At 45.4% G+C, this 23,620-nt stretch overlaps 3 protein-coding genes across 4 annotated transcripts in view; 2 read left to right on the forward strand and 1 right to left on the reverse strand.

Moving 5' to 3' along the window:
* The window catches only part of LOC119164844 (uncharacterized), a 56,549-nt gene extending 40,471 nt beyond the window's left edge, over positions 1–16,078 (reverse strand). Inside the window, exons 1-4 of the mRNA XM_075874332.1 lie at positions 13,455–16,078; positions 6,181–6,511; positions 4,416–4,488; positions 3,257–3,517 (exon numbers count right to left, since the gene is read on the reverse strand). Of these exons, the coding sequence (XP_075730447.1) occupies positions 3,257–3,517; positions 4,416–4,488; positions 6,181–6,511; positions 13,455–15,747 (2,958 nt within the window). The 5' untranslated portion in view covers positions 15,748–16,078. The remainder of the gene's footprint in view (positions 1–3,256; positions 3,518–4,415; positions 4,489–6,180; positions 6,512–13,454) is intronic.
* On the forward strand, positions 16,071–17,259 carry ND-30 (NADH:ubiquinone oxidoreductase core subunit S3). Its single transcript, XM_037415433.2, has one exon. The coding sequence runs from the start codon at positions 16,355–16,357 to the stop codon at positions 17,150–17,152; it is 798 nt and encodes a 265-aa protein (XP_037271330.1). The 5' UTR covers positions 16,071–16,354; the 3' UTR covers positions 17,153–17,259.
* Positions 17,260–18,022: 763 nt separating this feature from the next.
* Positions 18,023–23,620, forward strand: part of LOC119163441 (uncharacterized) — a 28,682-nt gene continuing 23,084 nt past the window's right edge. The window contains exons 1-6 of one of the 2 annotated variants that reach the window (XM_075873079.1): positions 18,023–18,270; positions 18,902–19,066; positions 19,908–19,960; positions 20,814–20,891; positions 21,004–21,098; positions 23,040–23,132. In XM_075873079.1, the coding sequence (XP_075729194.1) occupies positions 18,943–19,066; positions 19,908–19,960; positions 20,814–20,891; positions 21,004–21,098; positions 23,040–23,132 (443 nt within the window). In that variant the 5' untranslated portion in view covers positions 18,023–18,270; positions 18,902–18,942. The remainder of the gene's footprint in view (positions 18,271–18,901; positions 19,067–19,907; positions 19,961–20,813; positions 20,892–21,003; positions 21,099–23,039; positions 23,133–23,620) is intronic. The other variant, XM_037415434.2, reaches the window with a different exon arrangement.

Genomic DNA, 23,620 nt, shown 5'->3' on the forward strand with positions numbered 1-23,620 from the left:
ACGTATATTTAGGACTTTATTATATACAATATATTTCTTTTCCTGGTCTTGTTCAGGGTCTGACTCGTTTTAAAAAAACATACAGCAAACTCGTTGAGAAAGTGCTATGTATTCTAAGATATCCCATTGAGGGCATGACAATCACAAATTTTTTTGTTGGCAACATTTTTTTTTATCTCTCATTTTTCGTGAGGTTACTTTGCAACAGGCAATGAGGCTGTGTGTAACATATCAATTAGCTAATTACCAAAAGGCCACAATAAAAAAGCAATACTGTCATGCCCTGGACTGTACTTCAAGGAATATAGAACAAAAGACAGAACTGAAAGACTCAGAGGTTGCCAGAAAATCAGCGGAAAGAGCCAAGGAGCAAGCAAAATTTTTTTAGAGAACAGCTTTTGAAATTGCACCAACGAAATTTCTTCATCCAAAGGCACAGGGGTGATAACGTTTCGAGTCATTTGCAACATACAGTTTCTTGAACGCACTGCCTTCAGTTTGAGGTGCCTTGCTTCCATAACACAAAAAGAATGCGAGCTTCGGCATGTTTTATGCGGAATCTCTTGCACATGTGGTCTTTCAGCTGTTCCCTTGTTTCCCTTTTTTTCCCCTGAAAATTCTTTTCTGACAACAAAGGACATGTTGCATAGATGGAGTTCTTTGTATGAAGTAGTGTATTAGACATGACGATCTCATTAGGTTATATACTGTTACAATTTGCAAGATTTCTTATATTGATGCTATCACTAACATAATTAGCACTCTTTATTGCATTTGATCATCAAATCATATCAATTGAATACAGTCGACTCCCGGTAATTTAAAGTCGCTCAATTGGAAGTTTTGGTTAATTAGAAATGAGCAAGTGGTTCCATCAGTTTTGCATGCAATCGTATAGAAAAAAATGCTCGATAATTCGAAGTTAAAAACCCATAATATTGGTTAATAAGAAGTTTTTTCAATCGACAGTCTCGTCACGACCGTAATTTTACAGTAAAATGGGGAACTTTTCATATGCCAAAACATCTGCCGGACCGCGCTGGTGTCTTTGCCATCACTACTGTCCGCAGCGCCACAGATCTTGAAGCGGCAATCTTTTTAACGCTGGCGAATCGCATCGGCGGCATCGACTGACTCTTTAGTTGACTTTTGTCGAGACTCGAGTGTGTCACCGCGTCACCCGCGCGCTGGGTTAATTCCACACGTGTTTCCGCGCTTCTGATTTTGAGTGTTGTGGTGGTGACGTACGTGTGATAATGGCAACTCGTGGCCCTTACCGAACGCTAGACCTAGCGACAAGTGTTGAAGTCTTGAAGGGAGTTGACCAGGGAGGCACCGCCAAACAAGACATTGCAAAAAAGTACGGCATTAAGCCTAACACGCTGTCGACTTTCATAAAGAATAAGCACTCAATATTGGATGCGTTTGAAAGTGAAAAATTCAAGACATCGCAGAAGCGGATGCGCACCGGCGCCTAGCCCGAGTTGGAGGAAGCACTGCTGATTTGGATCAGAGAGGCACGAAACAACAAACTTCCTCTCAGTGGTGAAGTCGTCACGGCAAAAGCGTCATCGCTTGCTGAAATGTTGGGCATCAACGACTTCGCTGCTTCGGATGGGTGGCTTACGCGTTTCAAACATCGCCACGACTTGATCTTTAAAAGCGTGTGTGGGGTGAAGGCGTCAGTCGAGGAAACGTGCCTGACATTGAAAGCGGGCAAGCTTCGCGAGTACCTCGAAGAATACCAGCCGGTAGACATTTTTAATGCAGACGAGACTGCGCTTTTTTATCGGCTGCTACCGGACAAGACCCTGACATTTAAAGACGATGACTGTTCTGGAGGCAAAAGAAGCAAAGAGAGAGTGTCAGTGCTTGTCGCGGCGAACATGACTGGCACAGAACGGTGTCGCCTGCTTGTGATCGGGATGGCTGCCAAGCCTAGGTGCTTTAAAGGCGTGAAGACGCTTCCTGTGGATTATGCCTCGAACAGAAAGGCGTGGATGACATCCGATATATTTAAGGACTGGATCACCAAACTCGACCGCAAGTTCGTGCAATCAAGCCGTAAGGTGTTGTTCCTTGTGGACCAATGTAGTGCCCACATGAACGTACCTGCCTTGAGTGCCGTTTTTAGTGCTTTTTGCTTAATAAACTAATAAAAGTGCCGTTTTTAGTGCTTTTTGCTTAATTCGAAGTTCATTTAATTCGAAGCTTTTTGCGGTTCCTATGAACTTCGTATTAACGGGAGTCGATTGTACTAAAGAGAGTGGCCCTCATCATGACAGTCTATTTCTTCCTCTCAAATAACAGGCTGCTATGGCCAAAACATAGGAATAGGAATTTGAGCAGCTTTGTAAACCTAGTCTGTGACATACTTCATCATTCACCTGGTCACGGAGAGTGTAATCTGCGAGGCCCTAATTATTTAAGAAGATTCAAGACCGCTTGTGGCGATGATACCAAGCACGGCTCTAAGAACGCCCAGTATTGCATAATCATTTATGTATTTCACCACCATATGCTCGATCGCAGAGTCCGGGAAGTTGGCACGCGATATGCTAGGTGGCGGCATTCAATGACGATGCCCAATGCTTAGGCCTAACGGCGACAAATTGGCGTGCAATGTGTTCAGTCTCGACCGCTGCGTGACGAGCTCGGCTGGTCAATCCGTGGCCGTTGCGCAATATGCCCAACTGTAGTTTTAAGGCGCCACTGGGTGGTTTGATTAGTTGCTTGCGACAAAGCACACTGCGGCTAGTCCACTAACGAGATGTGTTTGCTCGCAAAGTTTGCACTCGTCTCGTATCAACACCGTGAGCTAAGCTAGCTAGACCTAGCCATGACTCCGCATAGTAGACTTGACCGTGATGCCCAACGTTTCAAAAACATTTTCGATCGCGAGTATTAAAAGCGGCACCATGATGGTCTTCGTCAGGAAGTCCAAAATGCTGATAAGCTGAACCTACCAGTCGCCACGGGTCTGACGGTTAGGTTCGACACATCCACCTGCAATGTTCACGACGAGTGCAGGGTTCAATTCATCCACTCAGCAATGTATCTAGCTCTTTCTTTGTCGACAAGGTCTCACAACTAGCATGACCGAGTCGCATACGCAAACACAGCCACCGCCTCCTGAAGGAGATGAGGCATTCTGTGGGAGTGTTGTTCACTTGGTGCAGTATTCATGCTACACTTTTCAAACGTCATACAACCACCAGCATGGTTGCAAACCTTTTACCAGACACAAGAGACGCACCTGGTCAGCTAGAATTTCGTCCAGCCTGGCTGTCGCTGCAGTGGTATCCACGGCCACAGCTGCATTGAGCTTGCATCCCACTGCCTGGCACGGGACGGACATCAGGGCGTCCGGCAGTAGCTTGAGGCCCTCGTTTGCCACGCTTTCAACGTTGCCATAGTCGACAAAAAACACGGCAGCACCACCTGGGTGCAGCTCTCGAATGATGCCTCGATACCAGCCGCCGTCTTCGGAATAGAGGGCGCAGCAGGCATTTCCCACCTAATATACAAGATGGGAAAAGTTAGGATTCTATAGGAAAAAAAAAAAAATAATAACTGCCACTTTATAATGTTCTGATATAACTACAACTCAAAAACAATTTTACGTGCCCGCTAAGCCAGTTGTAGACAGCTTCTTAGATTTCAGTGAAGGTGAGCAGTAGGTCATGCCCAATTTTCTGTGGCACATACAGTGGAACTTCGATTAAACGTCCCTGGTCTCGCGAAGACCCACATTTTACAATGAATCTGTTGGGTCCCTGCAAAATTCCCTTAGGAATAATGTATTAAAAACCTTGGTTTAATGTATTAAATGTCTTATATAATGTATTAAAAACTTTGAGGACTATGTTTGTGGCATAACAATACCCATTTTTTGGGGCAAAACTGAGTGTAATTGCTATATTCTTAGTTTTTACAGCGAAAGCTGTTACGAGATCACTTTTCGGGTCACGCGCAGTTGCATGTTGTCCACCACCGCCACCGCCAGTGTCCCTAACCACATTGCATGAAATTAAAAAAAAAAAAAAAACTTGCACCAATGGCACAGTGCAGCTCGAACCCAGGTTTGCAGGGTGCCAGCCCAGTATTCTACCACTGAGCTACACCGAAGCTACACCGATGCTCAGAAGAATTACAAAAATAGCATAGCGAATGCCAGCCTACTACCCAAAAGTTTATTATTAATGCCCTAGTGGGTACCCAAGCAAGTGTGCTTGAGTAGTTACCCAATGAGTGTTTTGAAAAGGCTCTGAAAAGCCGCTCTTCTAGCTTTTGCTGTGACTGTGCTGCACCTACCGCGCAGGCCTGGCGTTTTTCGATTGTACGACGTCCGGATTCTACGACGGTTTTGCATGGTCCCCTGAAAGTCGTATAATCGGTGGTTCCACTGTACTCACTAGGCTAGTTACAAACAGCTTCTTCATCTTCAGTGTACTGGAGTGGCATTTACCCATGTTTTGTTGCAAATACCTGCAAGGACCCAAAAATGGGATTGCGCAGATTGTCCTAAAAAAACCTTGACCATCGTCAGCCTTGCTGCAAAAAACATCTAGTCTTTAAACAAATAATTCAGTGTCCCAATGAGCAGTGCACTGCCAGAGGAACGCATTTGAGTCGTGATAATTCACTTTGTGTTACAATGTTGATTGGCACAGTATACTTTCAATGTACTTTTAAACACTTCCAATTGAACTGTTTCATTGCGTAACTTCGGTTAGTGCGCACTTTGTGGTTGTCTGTGCTGCGAATCAGCTTTGCCTTCAAGAGTAGAACAAAATGGCATAACCGGACCCTATGCGCATTACTTTCAACCATGCCACTAGAAAAGGAACGCTTGTGCGCCAACAGTGGCCCTTACGAACTATTCTAGAATGTCTATTGAATGCAACAGTTGCTATGTGCCCGCTACATCATCATCCTCAAATTTGGATATGGGCGAAGTACCCACTGCTCATTCCTAAGGTGACACACTTTGTAAGGCGTGGGCAACTGACAGTGCCCCTTTAATGATAGGGCGGTTTAGCCCAATCATTAAAGGGGCACTGTTAAAAAAAAAAAAAAAATTTGGTTACTCTTTGTTTTTTTTTTTTTGCACTGCAGTGGACAGTGTGCTCGGCTTCCGCGTAAAGAAGAAGAAACAAAGAAACTTAAACACCGTGGCTGTGACTTCAGCTTAGTCAGCCAACAAATGGTCAGAAACCCGTGCGTACCGCCGCCGCTTCGTGCTTTGTCGGCAGCAGGGAAGTCGCAGAACATGCATGCTCGTACCAAAATGCGCAGTAAAATTCCTAGATTGTTCGTAAGAAAAATTCATTATATCAAGGTCGTCTCCCACTGTTACTTTCTTACATAGAGGTTGCAAATACACGTGCTTCTGTGGAGCAAGGGCGGGGAATAGAAAAGCTTTGTTATATCAAGGAATTCATTATATGGAGGTTCGTATAAGCAGGTTAAACTGTATCATATAGCTGGCAGAGTGGTCACAGTAAAGTAAAAAGTTGGGCCAGTGGTGCCAATCATCACTGCTGGCTCTATCCAATCGGCAAGAGCCGAAAAGAATAGCCAATGTGGTTTGCTCTCCCAAAACGACCCTGAGCACTGCGAAGCTGCATTTCATTTACTTAGGGCAAAAAATAGGCTCTGTAGTCCCACAAAGGCACGCACGTTGGAACGGCCTAATTGGTTACTAGATGACTTAAATGAAGAAAAAAGAGGGGAGAGAAAACGGTGCTTGTTTGTCTCCGTTCGTCAGCCTTTTTTGTGTGTTTTTATTTTACGATTAAGTGAAACAAGCCAGAAATATTTACAAGGTGAAACTTTAGCTAGAACAGGCATCCGCAAGTGACCAAATGATTGTCACCAAAACAACATGCACCAACGGAGGCAGGCATTTTAACTGGCAATGCCTGGTGGAGTTGAGCGACCACTCTGAAGCAGGAAATAAAAAATACAAAAAAAAGGGGCAACATGCTGTGCAAGGTTCTAGCACACTTTTTGGCAGCGTTTGTCAGCAGACGACAGCGACATTTCCAGCAACAGGCACACTGCAAGTCTGTAGCAAAAAACAAACATGCCCCGAGGCTATAGAGAACAGAAGAAATTCACGTATGTCTTTGCAAGAGAAAACAGTGGCAATTTTTTTTATCTGCTGCCGGATTCTACGGAAGTGTAGTGTCTCTCTGGAAGTATGACATTATCTGGTTGCCTAAAATAGTGCAAGGGCAACTTGCCTTGCGCATGGCCGGTGGAAGGCTCGGCTGCATGCCAGTAACGCTGCCTAACATCTCGGCCACGCTGTTGAGCTGGTCATCGTTCTTGCTCAGCTGGCAGTAGAACTCTGATGGTGACTTGACCACGACCACTGTGCCCCGCTCCTGGCAGCCAGGGTTGAGCTGCAACTGCATCAGACCCAGGGCAAGTGCCTCTCCTCCCCCGAATGTGTTCATGTTGGCCGGAGCTGACGCTTGAGCAGGCGCCACAACTGCGGGCAGATCTGTAGTGAATGAGGTTCAAGACATTTAACCCTTTCATGCTTAAATAATGAAACTTATGAGCAAAATAAAAATTGTTTACATTTTCCAGCTTTGAATGGCGACCTTTAAATAATTCTGCAGGAATATAAAATGAAACTTTATTACATACTTTTATGTATATCGCAAGTTCTCCATATGCCACAGAAGCAGGGACCTTGCAGAAGAAAATGTACTTTAAAATATCTTAACATGTCGTGTGCTACCTCTTGGGTGTGTACACACCAATAAAGCAATGTTATCGAAAATAGAACTGTTACCCAGGCTACAAAGAACAAAAAAGTGAGAGCACGCACTTCGTGCTGTTGATCTTCACATACAAAACAATTGGTTCTAGCAGTAAAATGACCGAGACCGTGCTAAATTTTTCATGTAGAAAGCTACGTTGCCCGTGAGTACTTGACTGCAGACATTAAAGGCAGCACACATTTCATGTCTTTTTTGCTCACAGTTTTTCGGTTTGTCAAAAATTCATGACACCAGGCAGTAAAATGAGCACTGACACAAAATTGTGAATGTGGGATAACTACTAGAATAAATTCGTGTGGGCACACATGCATCATCTATGAAATATCAATGATTAGAACTAAGGCCTAGAACTGAGCTGTGCAAATAGCAAAATATAGGGTGCGAAACGAATTCTAAGAATGAAGTGAAAGTTTGAATATTTCTGGCATATTTTTAATACTTTGAAGTGATAATCCAGAAAAAAAAAAGTTGGAGAACATTTCTAAGCATAGCCCTATACAGTGCCACAGGTAAATGGGTATGAGCCATGAACTGTAGCTTGAAATCGTTTGGAAGTGGAAAAGAAGAGACCATTGCTTCCTGGTCTGGGCGCGAGCAAGACACCGATTCACGTTTGTCTCTGTTATTTTGTTCGTGGCACTGGTGGACGTGCTGGGTAAATGCGCCTCGGCTACAGATTTTCAGCCGACACATCGAGCTACTTGGAGACAGCTGCAACTACCATGGCAAGAAGCGGTCGCCGCCTGCGAGGACTATCCCCTGAATACGGTCCTCTCTCTCAAGACCTCGACTACCAACCAGGCGAGTCAAACCAACGACGCTTATTCTTTTCCCCAGCATGTTTTTCATGCGCCCGAAACACCATGCTCATTTCATTGAGACATTTACAACCATGTTGATAACTGGCTTGACCATTTCAACCGAGTTGCCAGCTTCAACGAATGGGATGAAGCTTGCAAGCTGCGGAGAGTTTACTTTGCGCTGGAAGACTCTGCCGAAACGTGGTATGAGAATCACGAGGGTTCCCTTGTGACGTGGCAAGAGTTCAGCCGACAGTTTCGCGATGCGTACCGCAGCGCCGAAAGGAAGGAGAGAGCGAAGCAGGCCATCTCGTCTGGGAACCAACGACCTAACGAGAGAGTTTCGATGTTTGTAGAGGACATGCTTCGAATCTTCAAGCGTGCCGACCCTAAAATGTCCGAGAAAAAGAAGATGCAGCATTTAATCCGTGGGGTAAAAGAGCAGCTCTTCGCCAGGCTCGTGCGCAATCCACCGACAACTGTGGCTGTGGTATTGCAGATTTTTAAATCTCGTGTCAAAATCTTTTCCCGCGATGTCACGAATTTCAAAGTGCATTATCTGTATTCCGGCAATATTGGCCCAATGAAACTTCCTGGAATTTAGGTTTGTTGGGTCTCTGGCCCCTTTAGAGGTCAATATGCATTTTTATAGATAAGGAACGATATAAGTCCTGGTAGGTGCCGTCAAAATCTAAGACATCATGGCAATGGGTGCCGGAACTTCAAGGGGGCATTGCCACCCGCATGTTCTTTTTTTACGTTTTCACACTAACTAAGCACCTTAAATGGCCGCCATTGGAACCTGAACTTGGCAACGCTTAACGCTTAACGCTAGAACCTTATCTAGTGAGGGAAGTCTAGCTGTGCTATTCGAGGAGCTAGAGGGTGTTAAATGGGATATAATAGGGCTCAGTGAGGTTAGGAGGACAGATGAGGCCTATGCAGTGCTACGGAATGGGCACGTCCTTTGCTATCGTGGCTTGGCTGACAGAAGAGAACTGGGAGTGGGGTTCCTAACTCACAGAAACATAGCTGGGAACATAGAGAAATACTATAGCATTAACGAAAGGGTGGTAAGTATCGTAATTAAACTGAATAAACGATACAAGATGAAGGTGGTACGGGCTTATGCACTTACATCCAGCCATGATGACTCTTTAGTTGAAAGCTTCTATGAAGACATGAAATCATCAATGAGTAAGGTAAAAACACAATATACTATACTGATGGAAGACTAATGCAAAGGTAGGGAAGAAGCAGGCTGGAGACCAGGCAGTAGGAGATTATGGCATCGGTACTAGAAACGCCAGAGGAGAGCTACTAGTAGAATTCGGAGAACGCAATAATTTACAGATTTTGAATACCTTCTACCGAAAACGAGAAAACCGCAAGTGGACATGGAGGAGCCTTAATGGCGAAAATAAGAACGAAATAGACTTTATTATGAGTGCACACCCAGGCATCGTGCAGGATGTGGAAGTGGTTGGCAAGGTACGATGCAGTGACCATAGAATGGTACGGTCTCGAATTCGCCTAGACTTGAGAAAGGAACGACAGAAACTAATACGCAAGAAGCCAATCTATGAGCTAGCACTGAGAGGGAAAGTACAGGAATTCAGTCTCTCGCTTCAGAATAGGTACTCGGATCTTAGTGAGGAAACCAACCTCAGCGTAGATACAATGAATAATAATCTGACGAGTATCATTACGGAGTGTGCAGTGAAAGTTGGAGACAGGGTAGTTAGACAGGATACTGGTGAGCTTTCCCAGGAAACGAAAAATCTCAATAGGAAGCGTCAAATCATGAAAGTCTTAAGTACAACAGACAAAATAGAACTGGCAGATCTTTCGAAGTTGATTAATAGACGTAAGGTATGCGATGTAAGAAGGTATAACATGGAGAGAATTGAACACGCTCTGAAAAACGGAGGAAGCGTCAAATCGGTGAAGAGGAAACTGGGGATAGGCAAAAATTGGATGTATGCCCTAAGGGACAAAGAAGGCAAAATAACTACCAATATGGATAGGATTGTTAAAATAGTGAAGGAGTTTTACAGAGATCTGTACAGTAGCTGGGACCACCACGACCTTAATACTATAAGAACTAGCAGTAAAGTAACCCAGATGACACCTCACCAGTAATGATAGAAGTCAGAAAAGCTTTAAAGAGCATGCAAAGAGGTAAAGCTGCTGGTGAGGATCAGGTAACATCAGATCTGCTGAGAAATGGAGGACAGATTGTGTTAGAAAACTAGTCACCCTGTTTACGAGGTGTCTCCTGATGGGAAGAGTACCAGAGTCTTGAAAGAATGCTAACATCATCTTAATACATAAGAAAGGAGATGACAAGGACTTGAAGAATTACAGGCCGATTAGCTTGCTCTCTGTAGTATACAAGCTATTTACAAAAATATTGCTAACAGAGTAAAGAAAACATTAGAATTCAATCAACCAAAGGAAATAAGCAAGATTTCGAACAGGCTACTCAACAATCAACCACATTCATACTATCAATCAGTTAATATAGAATATAACCAACCACTATACATAGCCTTCATAGATTACAAGAAGGCGTTTGACTCAGTAGAAATATCAGCCATCATGCAGACACTGCAGAATCAGGGCGTCGATGAAGTATATATAAACATTCTGGAAAAAATCTACAGGGGATCAACTGCTACCATAGTGCTTCATAAAGAAAGCAACAGAATACCAATCAAGAAGGGTCTAAGGCAGGGGGACACAATCTCCCCAATGCTGTTTACCGCATGCTTACAGGAGGTTTTCAGAAGCCTAGAATGGGAACAGTTAGGGATAAGAGTTAATGGAGAGTGCCTTCGTAACCTGCGCTTCGCCGATGACCTTGCATTACTGAGTAACTCAGGGGACGAATTGCAACTCATGATTACGGAGTTAGACAAGGAGAGCAGAAAGGTGGCTCTTAAAATTAATCTGCAGAAAACGAAAGTAATGTACAACAACGTTGAAAGAGAACAGCGTTTCGAGATAGGTAATAGTGCGCTTGAAGTTGTAAAAGACTATGTCTACTTAGGGCAGGTAATAACCGCGGAGGAACCACGAGATTGATTGATATGTGGGATTTAACGTCCAAAAACCATCATATGATTATGAGAGACGCCGTAATGGAGGGCTCCGGAAATTTCGACCACCTGGGGTTCTTTAACGTGCACCCAAATCTGAGCACACGGGCCTACAACATTTCCGCCTCCATCGGAAATGCAGCCGCCGCAGCCGGGGTGCGAACCCGCGACCTGCGGGTCAGTATCCGAGTACCTTAGTCACTAGACCACCGCGGCGGGGCGAACCACGAGATTGAATTAACTAGAAGAATAAGAATGGGGTGGAGCACATTTGGCAAGTACTCTCAAATTACAACAGGTAGATTGCCACTATCCCTCAAGAGGAAGGTATATACCAGCTGTATCTTGCCGGTACTTAGCAACGTAGCAGAAACCTGGAGACTTACAAAGAGGGTTCAACTTAAATTGAGGACGACGCAGCGAGCAATGGAAAGAAAAATGGTAGGTGTAACCTTAAGAGACAAGAAGAGAGCAGAGCGGATTAGGGAACAAATGGGGGCTAAGAATATCATAGCTGAAATCAAGAAGAGGAAATGGACATGGGCCAGGCATGTAGAGCGTAGACAGAATAACCGCTGGTCGTTAAGGGTAACAACTGGATTCCCAGAAAAGGCAAGCGAGTTAGGGGGAGACAAAAGGTTAGTTGGGCAGATGAGATTAAGAAGTTTGCGGGTATAAATTGGCAGCAGCAAGCACAGGACCGGGTTAACTGACGGAACGTGGGAGAGGCCTTTGTCCTGCAGTGGACGTAGTCAGGCTGATGATGATGATGAAGCATCTTTCGACGGTAAGCTTAGTGATTTTGATATTGTGAGAAAATTGTGCCTTTACGTTAAAGAGCACGTGCAGAAAGTGCTCTCAACATACACCAATGATTATAATACAAAACTATTATGGCTCGGAAAATTTTCAATTAAAACAAATGAAAATAATAGGAAACATTTAACCAACCTAGCGATATTTAATTCACATAAAAAAATACACACATGCAGAAACGAAGGAAAACGACGTGTCAACAAGCCTTTGCATCTATCAGGAGGTGCAGTTGTTTGCACCATTTTTAAATGGCTTCCAGCAGCTCTATACACTTACCAATGCACCGTTTTGGTGGCTAGAGGAGGAGGAGTGAGCAACGGTGCACCGGAAACACAGCATTCTTTCAGGACAATGCACTGCCGGCTCTAGGAGCCGACAGCAGCGCCACCACATCAACGCTGTTCAGATTTTCATGGTAAAAACTGAATGATAAAGATTTGAATGCCTGCATTCGAGGAACGAGTTTCTGCAGATGCACGATGAACGCACACCCGCACTGCCTGTGCAATTCGCACACGCGAATGTGCCATATCGCGGCGACTGGTCTAACGTGCTCGCCGCCTCATAGACCGGCTCCAGCTGTGTTCACACAGTTCAAGTGCAAAAGGCTCTTGCAAACAATGATGCGCCACCTGCAGGTGTCATAAAAATGTGCCGCACCAATATGCACGGCGACACCCCGCCAATGCCGACACATCGCGCTCTAGCCTGTGAAGCATGGTTTTACTCCCGAAAGTGCGTGTTGTTTTTTCGTAATGAAATAGAAGAAAGCACTTTTTTTGATCAACCTACCCTACCATGACCTCAAACCAACTAGACCAGAAAGCTACATTTAGTTATAACATTCTTTTCACAACGAGCTGTCTGTTTCATTTCTGTAACGCCATAACTCACAGAGTGTTCACGTGAAAGCAATACACTGCATTGCTCTAGCCCTAGCTCGACTGCCTCCTTGTGCTGTTGCTAATTTCACAAAGACTGATATAGCAGAGCAGCAAGTTACTTGTCCGGTTGTTTGCCCCGCTTTTCCATCGACTAACGCGAGGTACAAGAGGCACCAGCAACTGTAGAATAATTTTTATCAACTTCAACCAGCAGCGAGTGGTATCTTTGAGCATGGGCATTTTTGCACTTTAGCAAGTATGAACCCCTAGCGTCTTTTGGGACAGCCCATAGGCATTCTCAGATATCCCATACCATCGTGTGTATCTACCAGTCAACAATACATTCCTTGACAGGCTATTTGTTTTGCAGCTGCACTTTGGGCAACCAAACAAGTCCAACACCAAGGCAATAGCCACCTTCCTTGGCTGCTTGTCAGCTAGTCTCTTGTAGCCTTTCCTAGTGATAGGCTGAGCTACAAGGAAATAGCAGACAGCACAAATGCCTTTTCACCACAGAAATGTGAATACATCCCTTGTTTTGCTAGCAAATGTTAAGATTGTCTGTCAAGTGCATGTGATAACAGCTGCATGTGCCCGTTATTTCAATATGCCAAACAGACTAAAACGAACATCCCAGTTACAAATCTTTTATGTGAGTGCATGTACACACACAAAGAAAAGATTTGTAGCTACGATGTATGAAATAGTAACTCCACAGAATGCAACATAAGGAAACTGCCCTATAGAATGTACAGAATCAGATTCGCATGACAGCTTGCTGCAAAGAACTGAACAGAGCATAGTGGCTTGCACAACTGCAAAATTACCTGCTCATGGGCTAGTTGGTAAATATCCGAGTTTTAACTTTATGCAGTGCAAATAAATGGAGACAAGAAAGGAACACCAAAACAACGCTGACTGGTTCTGCAGTCTTCAACTTCACCAGTCCACGTCATTTCGAGTTTGTTTCTTACCACCCTTTATTTTCCCCGCAAATGCAGCTGCAACAACGGCTGCACTACTTACAATAAGTAGCTCCATAAAAATCGAACAAACCTCTTTGTGGCAGATTCTGCCTATGGGTGGTAAACGCCACGGTGTGGACGTCGCCATGGCAGGCCAGGAAGCGCACCTCCACTTCTGTGTCAACCATGTCTTCTGAGACTTCCCCAGACTGCAGCTGGCAAGGTATACCAAACAAGGGAGCGACCGCAAACTCTGGCTTTAGGGCGCGCAAGTCCTGCAGCAACACGGTCTCCTCATTGCCATAGTCCAAATAGAAAACATCGTACTGTGAGCCATTGCCAAAAACTCTCTCAATCTTCGCCCTGTAGAACTGCCCGTCCTCGGAGAATCGACAGCATACGTGGTCCCCGGGCATTGGCATGAAGGCTGGGTCTGGAAATGACTTGGAATAATGGTCTCCCAGCGCCTTCTGCAAGGCGTCCAGCTCTTCGTCAGAGACCTTTGCAAACTGGCCAAAGAACTTCTGAGGGGGAGTGACGCTCGTGACAACGAGTTTCTCCACAGGACAAACAGTGGGCAACTGCACCTTTGCCGTGACTCCCTGCCTACTACTTTCAAGCTTCGCGCTCAGGGCCTTGACAACAGATTTCGGAGGGTCCCCAACGAATATATGTACAGCGTGTGTACCGTCGGGACGGACGTCGACAATCGAGACATTTGCCTCCACGTCGAGGAGGAGACTCTGCAGCAACGATGTCAAATCTTCGGAAAACTGTGGCATACAGGTGAAGCCGTCCAAGGTGAGCTTTGTCGCATACGCAGGCTGCAGTGTGTACTTGAGGTCTAGCTGTCGGAGCTCAGAGATATCGAGCACTGTGGTGTCTCCATAATCAGCGATCCAGACCTGGACTTGTGGGCCAGGCTGGACCACTACAGCCCTGTACCACGTTCCTTCATACCTGCAAGCTACAGCCAAGCCAGGCACGATATCTGCCGGTGAAAGCAAAGCAAGCGAAGAGGACTCAGCTTCCAGCTGTGTTGATATCTGCTCAATGTCATCTGCCATTTCCTTTAGCTGTGCATAGAAAATTTCAGTGGACTCAATATATGTGACATACATGACATGGCGACAGCCTGGATCAAGCCTCAGTTGCTGTATCTGGATGTAGGAAGTACTCGTTGGCGGTACATATCCTGACAGTCCATTATACGAGACACAATTCGCTGTTGGAGCTGTCACTTTGCTGCCATTCAGGCCTTCGAACATGACAGCATATACGCCGTGCCTCACTCCCTGCAAAAACACGCACGTCAGCTTTTGGTCCGCAGTCACTTCAACGAATGTGTCTTTGTCTAGCCCCGTGCTCGTCGCATCGCAATGGATTGCAAAGGCGGGTTCTTCCAGCAGTTCGGGAGGGATGACAAACAACTCTGATGCCGGCTTCAGTTCGTGGTTGCCATAATCGACAAAGGCCACTTTACAAGCACCCTGACCGCAGTCGACAATGAGGGAGCGGTAGAGCTGAGAATCCTCCGTGAAACGCGCCAGACAAACAGTATCTTTATGTACCAGCGAAGGATCAAGTGGGGCCACGTTGGCGTACGCGTCCTGAATCATTTCCGTGAACTCCGATGGTTCCCTGGTCGCGAGATGCACATACAGGTTGTCGATTGCTTCAACGTGCGAAACGTAAACCTGGTAAGGAACGCCCAATTTTATGGCAGGAAGGAGGAAGGCAGACCTCACAGCAGTCTGGGCCATGGCGTTGGCAAACGCCGACGAACGGACTAGCATGTCAGCCAGGCTTCTCCCGTCCGGCAAGGTCACCGAAACAATGGGCCTGACGCAGTTCACCTGAACCTGCCCGAGCCGACGGACAGCGACGGTAACTTCCGCGGACGAAAGTGTGTTCTTTGCCAATAGGACTAGCTCCTCTGCACCCTGCGGAGTGATAAAGCTCAAGTCGAGTTCGTCTAGGAAGCACTCGCTAACTGCGTGCGGCGTCCTGAAGATCGGGTCTGGGATTTGGCGCACGTCACCCACGCTTACCTCCTCGCAGTTGCCATAGTCAATGAACGTGACCTCAACTAAAGTCTCATTATGACACGGCCAGGACGACACCACGGCGCGGTACCACTTGTTCGAGCAGCGCGCGAAACACGGCGTTCCCAATGCTATCTGGCTCTGATGCATAAAGCCAGGCTTAGTAGACAGCGTCGGTTCGAGGCCCTCGAGGTAATCTTCGATATGCCTGATCACGTCGTAGTTACTCTGCACGAACAGTTTGAGCCATCGGTTCTCTGGTGCCACGTGCGTTATGGTAGCCTTATAAGTGGCATTATCGGCGCCAGCCCCGTTTTCCACGATCGCCGGACGCTCCATTGTGTCACGCTCGTTTCCCGCTCTTTACCTGCAAGTCATTGCCGGGGCCTTCGCAGAACGGTCGCCGCTGCTGCTCACCGTCGAGAAACGTGCGCGCGATGAGACCAAAACGCAAATCCAACTGTCAAACTTGCTGGCCACCAGGTACATTCCTTAGCGTCGCTAGTACACTCTAGCGTCGCTGTCTCTTACCGCGTGCATGCGCACGTGAGCGCTCCCACGAAATGTCAGTGGATACTCTCGAAGCAGGCCTTGTTTCAAGTAATGTTAGGTTACTTACAGTAAAAAATAACGTCCAGGTAGAAATGCGGTGCAGGGCAGTTTGAGGAACGTACGGGGGAAACGCCGCCGCACTAGAGGCCTCACGCCGCTGTGCAAGATAGTACCGAACTGAGTATTTCCACAGAAACGCTAGACGGCGCAGCCTCCGCGCCTCCACCCGAGCTCATTCTAGCAGGCGTTGGCTCATCCATCCATCCCTAAACGCTATCATCATCACCACTTTACCGTGGCTGCTTGCCGTTTCTCTCGTCCGAAGTTTATGCGAAGGAAGGTCGCCGAGCAAGGAGACGCCGATTTATTATAAGCGCGAAGCTCGTTTGTGACGATGTCTCTTCTATTTGGAAGAATCCGACGCCTCACGAATCTAGGCAATATTATGCGGCAGACTACGCCGTTGACGTCGACACAAGCGCGGCGTTACGACAGCCAAGACGCAGCGACCCAAGAAACTAGGCCCTCGGTGCGTAAGCCCCAGTACGTGCAGCGCTCAAAACTCGAGGACTTCGGAAGGTACGTGGCCGAGTGCCTGCCCAAGTACGTCCAGAAGGTGCAGATAACGCCTGGTGACGAGCTTGAGGTGATGATTGCTCCCGAAGGAGTTGTGCCCGTGCTCAGCTTTCTCAAAGAACACCACAACGCTCAGTACACAAACATAGTCGACATCTGCGGCGTCGACGTACCAACACGGGAGTATCGTTTTGAAGTTGTCTACCACCTTCTGTCGGTGTTCTTCAACTCGAGGATTCGTGTAAAGACGTACACAGACGAACTTACGCCGCTGGACTCCGCCACGGCCGTCTTCAAAGGCGCCAACTGGTACGAACGCGAGGTTTGGGACATGTTTGGAGTCTTTTTCGGCAACCACCCGGACCTGAGGAGGATACTGACGGACTACGGCTTTGAAGGGCACCCGTTCCGCAAGGACTTTCCGCTCTCGGGCTACGTGGAGGTCCGCTACGACGACGAAGTGCAGAGGGTCGTCGTCGAACCGCTCGAGATGACGCAGGAGTTCAGGAAGTTTGATTTGGCCACGCCGTGGGAAACATTTCCCAAGTTTCGTTCAGGAGAGGCTGCGCAAGAAGCTCTGCCAAGCGGTCAGGAGGAACCCAAAACTAGCAAATAGAAATTTTGCTCGGTCGGACTAGCCGGTGAGAAAAAAAAAAAAAAGAAAGGTGTCTCCGGACTTGAATTGCAATTTCGGCTGTAACAATAAAAACAAAGTGAAATTAACCATCGCAGTCTTAGAGTCTCTGATTTGTCTGAAATATGACGACGTCTTTACTGAACCGAAAAAAAAAAAAAAAAACACGCTGGAAGATCACTCCCGCTCGAACAACAACTCTATGCAAAATTCGCAAGCATGGCACTTACCTGTCAGATCAGCGCAGACAGAAAATACTTCTATATGGAGAGGGAAGTGCCGCGTTTCTAGACACGGAAGAGCACGCGTTGCAGGAACAAGTCTACTACTCGGCCTCAGCTTCCCTGGTAATTCCTGTCAAAAGACGCGAGCTGTCATTGACCGCAAACGCAGTTGTCAAAAGCTAAACTACACACACGGCACAGACGGTCACTGATGAAGACTACTGCAGTGTACGAGAGAATTTACACGACGCGCACTGCCGGCTTCGAAGACTCGCTCGCCGGTATAATTGCCATGCTAAAGTTCACACGTGCTGCAACCGGGTGCAAAGCAAGCGCGTTCGATTTGCATTTCGATATAAGTTCAGAGCAGTGAGCAACGATCGTTATTTTTCCAAAAGGAAAGATAGGCAGGCCGCGTTTGACTCACTTGTGTGCGATGTCACAGCGACGAACTCCGTTCGAAAGGGTCTGGTAGCGTTCCCTGGTTAAATAATAGCTACTACAGAAATGAAACAATAGTTGAGTAACCCCTGCTTACATAGCACTGGCGCGAGCTCCGCACCGCAAAAATTTCGTTCTCTACAGCGCTCCCTAGGTCATTCCCTAGAAAGCTCCCTAGCTGCACGGAGAGAGAAATGATGTGAGAGCATGGAGGAAGAGTCGTAGAGTATCATGCACGTTGGAGCGTGCGGAGTGAGCCGTTACGCGGGGCCTTTCACAGTGAATTTCCTCTAGCCGTACATCAGCGGTTGGATCATTCAGGAACTAGATAATGTAGTAACGGATTTATTCTGCCGAAATTCACAACCTTTAGCCGCTTTAGCCGGTGACCTAGAAAGACGAACTCCCATTCATGCTGCCGCCCTCACCGGGAAGGTGAGGAACTCCGCGTCTACCTGCGATACTACTGTGCCGATAGTTGCATACCGTGATAATCAGTCGAGCATTGTCTCCTATATATAGGCCACTAATCGTGGGCGCGGTCTCCTGTGTATGATTTCTTACTTTAACATCCCATAGTGGAGGCGTCGGCGAGGAGTCAAATGTATGCATGGTTTGAGCGTGTCGAATAACCATCCATCCGTGACAATTTTAGCTTGATCGTTTTAAATTCCGTTTAGCCCCCGTAATTGTGTCGAGGCCACTTGACGCACAATGTCGATATTTTGGGGGACCTTGCCGCGATGCTCTAGTGGCTGCTGACCCGCCGGTCGCGGGTTCATATCCCGGCTGCATTTCCGATGGAGGTGGAAATGCTGAAGGCTCTTGTGCTCAGATTTGGGTGCACGTTAAAGAACCCCAGGTGGTCGAAATTTCCGGAGCCCTCCACTACGGCGTCTATCATAATCATATGGTGGTTTTGGGACGTTAAACCCCGCATGCCAATCAATCAATATTTTGGGGGGGATAAACAAAAGCGACTGGCGGGCGCGCTTTTTTGGTTTAGGATTGCATGCCCGGCGTACGTACGCGCATTAAATACGCGATGTGTGTGTTTTTCTTGCAGTACTAAAAACACGTCGCGTGAGTTTTGCAGCGTTGTACAAAATGCCTGGAGGGGGTTCTGGCAGTATGAGATCGGGCATGTGGTTCCTGGTCAGTATCCCAAAGGAAGCCACCGAAAATGCGGCGCGCTCTTGCGCCGACAGCCGGGCAACATCAGAAGGTATAGGTGATGTGACATTTCGTTGCTTATGTATCAATGGAAATCACGTAGCTTCCCCTTCTCTGCTCTCTCGCTACACGTTGAATGTAACAACAGCGCTACAGGCAAGGAGTGGCAAAAAAAAAAAAAAAACAGTGACTGACTTTCAGCAATGCTTAACAGCTAAGCGAAGTGCATAGACATATGTATGGAATAGAGGCATGCTTAGAGGACAGGCAGTTAACAGCATCGATGTTTTGATTGTGCTCGAAGACAGTACACAATTTAAAATTGATTGAGGTATGCAATCTCTTGGTAAAACAACTAACGGAACTTACACAAGCTTTCAAACTCTCTGATGTGATGTGCTTCTATTATCTCTTGCATTAACTGCGAGAAATGGTTGCCTAATATGTCAAAACGCTCAAAGAGGGGTATTATTTTCGTCAGACCTTGCCGCTTGCCTAGGGGCAGCGCTGCAGGATTTTTTTACCGGGAAGGGAATTCACAACAGGCGAGTTCCTTCGAAGAGGCTGGGAACATATGTGTTGCGTTTTGACTACACTTGCTCAAAGGGTGGGCAGGCGGAAATTTTGAGGGGGCTTCAGCCCCTATACCCCTTTCTGGTGCCGCCCCTGTTATTTCCCTGTTCTTACATTCATTATACGCTACCGGCATGCTCGAGTCTCCACACATCTCGATATGTGTATGTGCACACTCCTGAAGTAGATGTTATATACGCTCACAATGAGAAAGGAAAACAAAATGAAATTAAAAACAAAAAAGGAGTGGAACTACAGAGTGCATGCCTCCTTTTTCATGCACTCGTATCTTTTTTAAAAAGTTACTTTCTGTTCTTCATTTGTAGATGATGACAGGGAAAACTTTTGCGATAGCAAGGAGCACCTTACCTTGAAGCAGGTATGTAATTTAAGGAGAATCGCAGCTATGAAGCAGGTATGTAATTTAAGGAGGACAGAAGGAAAGGACACAGCACTGAACTCACAACTAAATTTACTTTGAAAAAGAAAGAACATGTATACGGAACAGTGATTCATTAAAACTGTGTGCATGTGCACATGTGTTACAACACAACATGATTCAGGTCTTGCAGATAGTTGGATTCTTCATCTGGAAGAGCGATAGACGGATGACTCATGCACTAAATTTATCCATAAATTGGTTCATAAAATTTATGAGTGAGAGTGATGTCATCGTGCAACTGTGACTTGACCTACTTGGCATTATTCCGACAACTGCGGCGGGGAGAACGCAGTGCGGCTTGTTGGGACCGAGACACAGATGGACAGTGTTACACAGACTAGTCAAAGAGCTGCTTTGCATCTAAAAAAGGCTTTAGCCATTTCACAGGTGTACTGATTAAGATGCCTATATTTGATAATCGTTTTCCGCTAGTTGGTCACACATCCACATGATCTGCAATAAGCTGCAGAATGACACATGACTGCAGCACCTGAAAGCATCAACTCATGCTCTCATAAGCACTGGTTTAGGCAGCGCCCCGTTTGGCCTACGTATTTGCAGCCACAATACAGTGGAATGGCGTAAACCATACCAGTAGTGCAAGGTGCATATCTGTGCACATGACTTGATTTTTTCAAAATAAATTTAGTTGTGAGTTCAGCACTGTGTCTTTTCCTTTCTGTCTGTATCTAACCCGTGGCACTGTAAATTATTCTATGATGTAATTGAGTCTTAAGATATACCAGAATGTTTGGACAAAATAAGGTGCAGTGTGCCTTCTCTGCTTTAGGCTCTTGTAGACTGCCTAGAGTCATATGGAATTCGAAATGCCATTTGGAATGCAACTGCTGAGGACACGTACTACCAGGTAATGTGTACACATGCACAAGATTTTATTGTGCTCCTTAAATCCTGACTTAGTGGTCTTACTGTCTCAAGTGTAACTCTGCTGACCCTGTCCATTCCTTCATGTCCTCTAGGTGTCCTTTCCTTATGAAACCGGCAAACCAACAGATTGCATTCTGAGCGACTTGACGTCTCGTGGAATCGGTTCGAAATATGACTCAACTATTGGGTGAGGTTACCTTTTGTTACTGTGATAGTGGTGAAGTGCTCAGAATTGCCCATTATGTCTATCTGTTAATGACAGAAAGAGCCTTAGATGGCTTATAAACTGGGAAAATTGATTGCCATCGGGTACGTCAACATGATTTATCCTGTGATGATATCACCATATAACATCATCATGACATCACAGATTGCCAAAACTTGTGATGTCGTCATAATGTAAAAAAACATGATGTCGCACATGATAACGTCATCAGATGACGTCGTCGCTTGATCAAAGGTGGGCCAAACACGGAGGTAATGCAAAACCAGGTGAGGGACCAAAAGCTTGAATCGGTTTGGGGGAGATGAATTAATACATTACCTTAGAAGAAAAAGAGGATGGCTTGGAAAGTAGAGTCATAATAGGTGAACGCTTAAAGGACATGCACCCTATTATTTTTCTGTTAAACAATGTTGACCATCATTGTCAGTCAGTGGCATGCAGCAATTACTTCTGTCATTATTTGGGTACATAGCATCCCCAGCTTCACCACTTCACTTTACATAAAAAAAAAGGGATTTGAACCCATATCCCTGTTGGCTATGTAACTATTCGGGTGTCAAGCTTGTGGAACACTAAGCTATTGTGGAATGACTGTACACGAATTTCGATTCAAACTATTCTGCTCCACACAGACTATAAAAATAGCGACTGCTTTTTGGCTTAGGCTTGTGATGAAAAATCGTTGAACAGGGACCGTTGGTACAGCCAACATTTTGAAAAGTAGACTTGTCCTTATCAGCACTGAAGGCAAGAGTTGTTACCCGTGCAAGAACAAGTCCATGTGTCAAAATGTTTTGTAATGTGTTTTGTAACTGTGTATGTGTACAGATACTTGGTCACTATATTTATGACATAGATACATAATGTCCGCATTATTGGATCAATTCCTCAGAACGGAAGTGCAAAGGTGACACAAAAGGTTTTGTAGCTGGGATTGATAAAACAGTGGCACACCCATGTCTAGAAACATCTCTATGGCAGGTGCAGTCACATAGATGGAGCGGTTGTAGCAAAGCTGCAGTGAGAGTACTAGTGATGGATGTTCTGATTACAGATGGCGCTGTCTTGTCACTAGGTATTGCGGTTGGCATTAATATCACTATTTTTTGTTTGTATGCGTGCATGTGTACGTATGCGATTCTTGTATGGTGTAAGGGTATAATAATCATCATCGTAATCATATTTTATAAACTGTATCAAATTGTCACTAATTAAACACCAAACATATGTATGATCACATTGCAATCAATTATCACCCAAATATGGATGTGCTTTCAGTTTTTTTACTGAGTGATAAACACAGTATTTTTATTGAGGTCGTTTTACCTTCTATTTGCATACTGTGGCTGGCATTTGTATAATGTTTATTTACTGGTTTCACAAACTGAACTTGATCTATAAAGTCAGTACAAGCAGTTAAAATGTTGAATGCATGTGTTTGCGTCTTAAAATCTCATGGACTACTTTAGAGTTGGCTCTAAATTTTTGAAGTATTTTGACCTTTGAGCAGTGCTAGCAGCTGTACAATGATGATGCAGTTAACCCATTTCAAATGCAATAGACTCGGTCAGGCATCTCAGTCATTTAATCGTTACCATCTTTGCTCACATATGTTGTACACTAGTCTTCTGTGTACGAATAAGTTTGTGTACTATGTCACACTTGTCATGTTGAGTAGCATGGTAGGTTTATGGCCAGACAAACATCAGCAACACCCGTTACAATTTTTCTTTGTCTTTTTCTCTACATTCAATTTTATTCTATTATGATGCTTGGATAACCAATGCCATGCTTGAGTTTCTCTTAGGGTATCATCGCAACACTTTTAACGTGTTTAAACATCTAGCGCTGGACATTACTCGGAGTCTGAATCGTCTGTGCCTTCTCTTTTGTCATTGGCAGCGTGTTTCCATGTCCGATATTCTATAGAGCCACAGCACCAGAAAGTGATGACGAGGAACAAATTACCGTTGCTGATGCTAACTACGAGTCTGCGTAAGTAAGCGTTTCGATTTTGCAACATCTCAGACACAAATAGTTCGTTCTGGCTCAGTGATTGGTTTTACGGGGTACAGTATATTGATGCGTCAAGCCATGCTTACTGCTAGCACTTTCATGCTACAGTGCTGAGAGCCATGTAATGTTAATTAAAATTGAAGTGCACAAACGTCACAAACTGCAGAAGGGAGCACTCATAATGTATAAATTGGATGCTGATCTTGCTACATTGTGATATTGTTGGACAGTTATAATGCGTGATTGTGGTGAAGCCTTAAGTTATATGTGCTGTTGTAAGATTAAGCATCTGCAAACTATGGTATCATTACTCCGATTTTGCATGTAGGTTAAATTGTAATAAAAACTGTGCCTTCTGCAAGTTCGTTTTCTTGTGTTGATTTCCATATTAATGGAATGGTAACCTGGTAACAAATGTTTATGTTGCTTCTGCTCTAATAAATTAAAAACTGTTCACAGATTATACA

This window comes from Rhipicephalus microplus, chromosome 9, assembly GCF_043290135.1.
Source record: "Rhipicephalus microplus isolate Deutch F79 chromosome 9, USDA_Rmic, whole genome shotgun sequence".
NCBI classification, from domain to species: Eukaryota; Metazoa; Arthropoda; class Arachnida; order Ixodida; family Ixodidae; genus Rhipicephalus; species Rhipicephalus microplus.

Excerpts from the sequence above, each read along its gene's own strand:
- ND-30 (XM_037415433.2), top strand. The coding sequence starts at position 16,355 with ATGTCTCTTCTATTTGGAAGAATCCGACGCCTCACGAATCTAGGCAAT.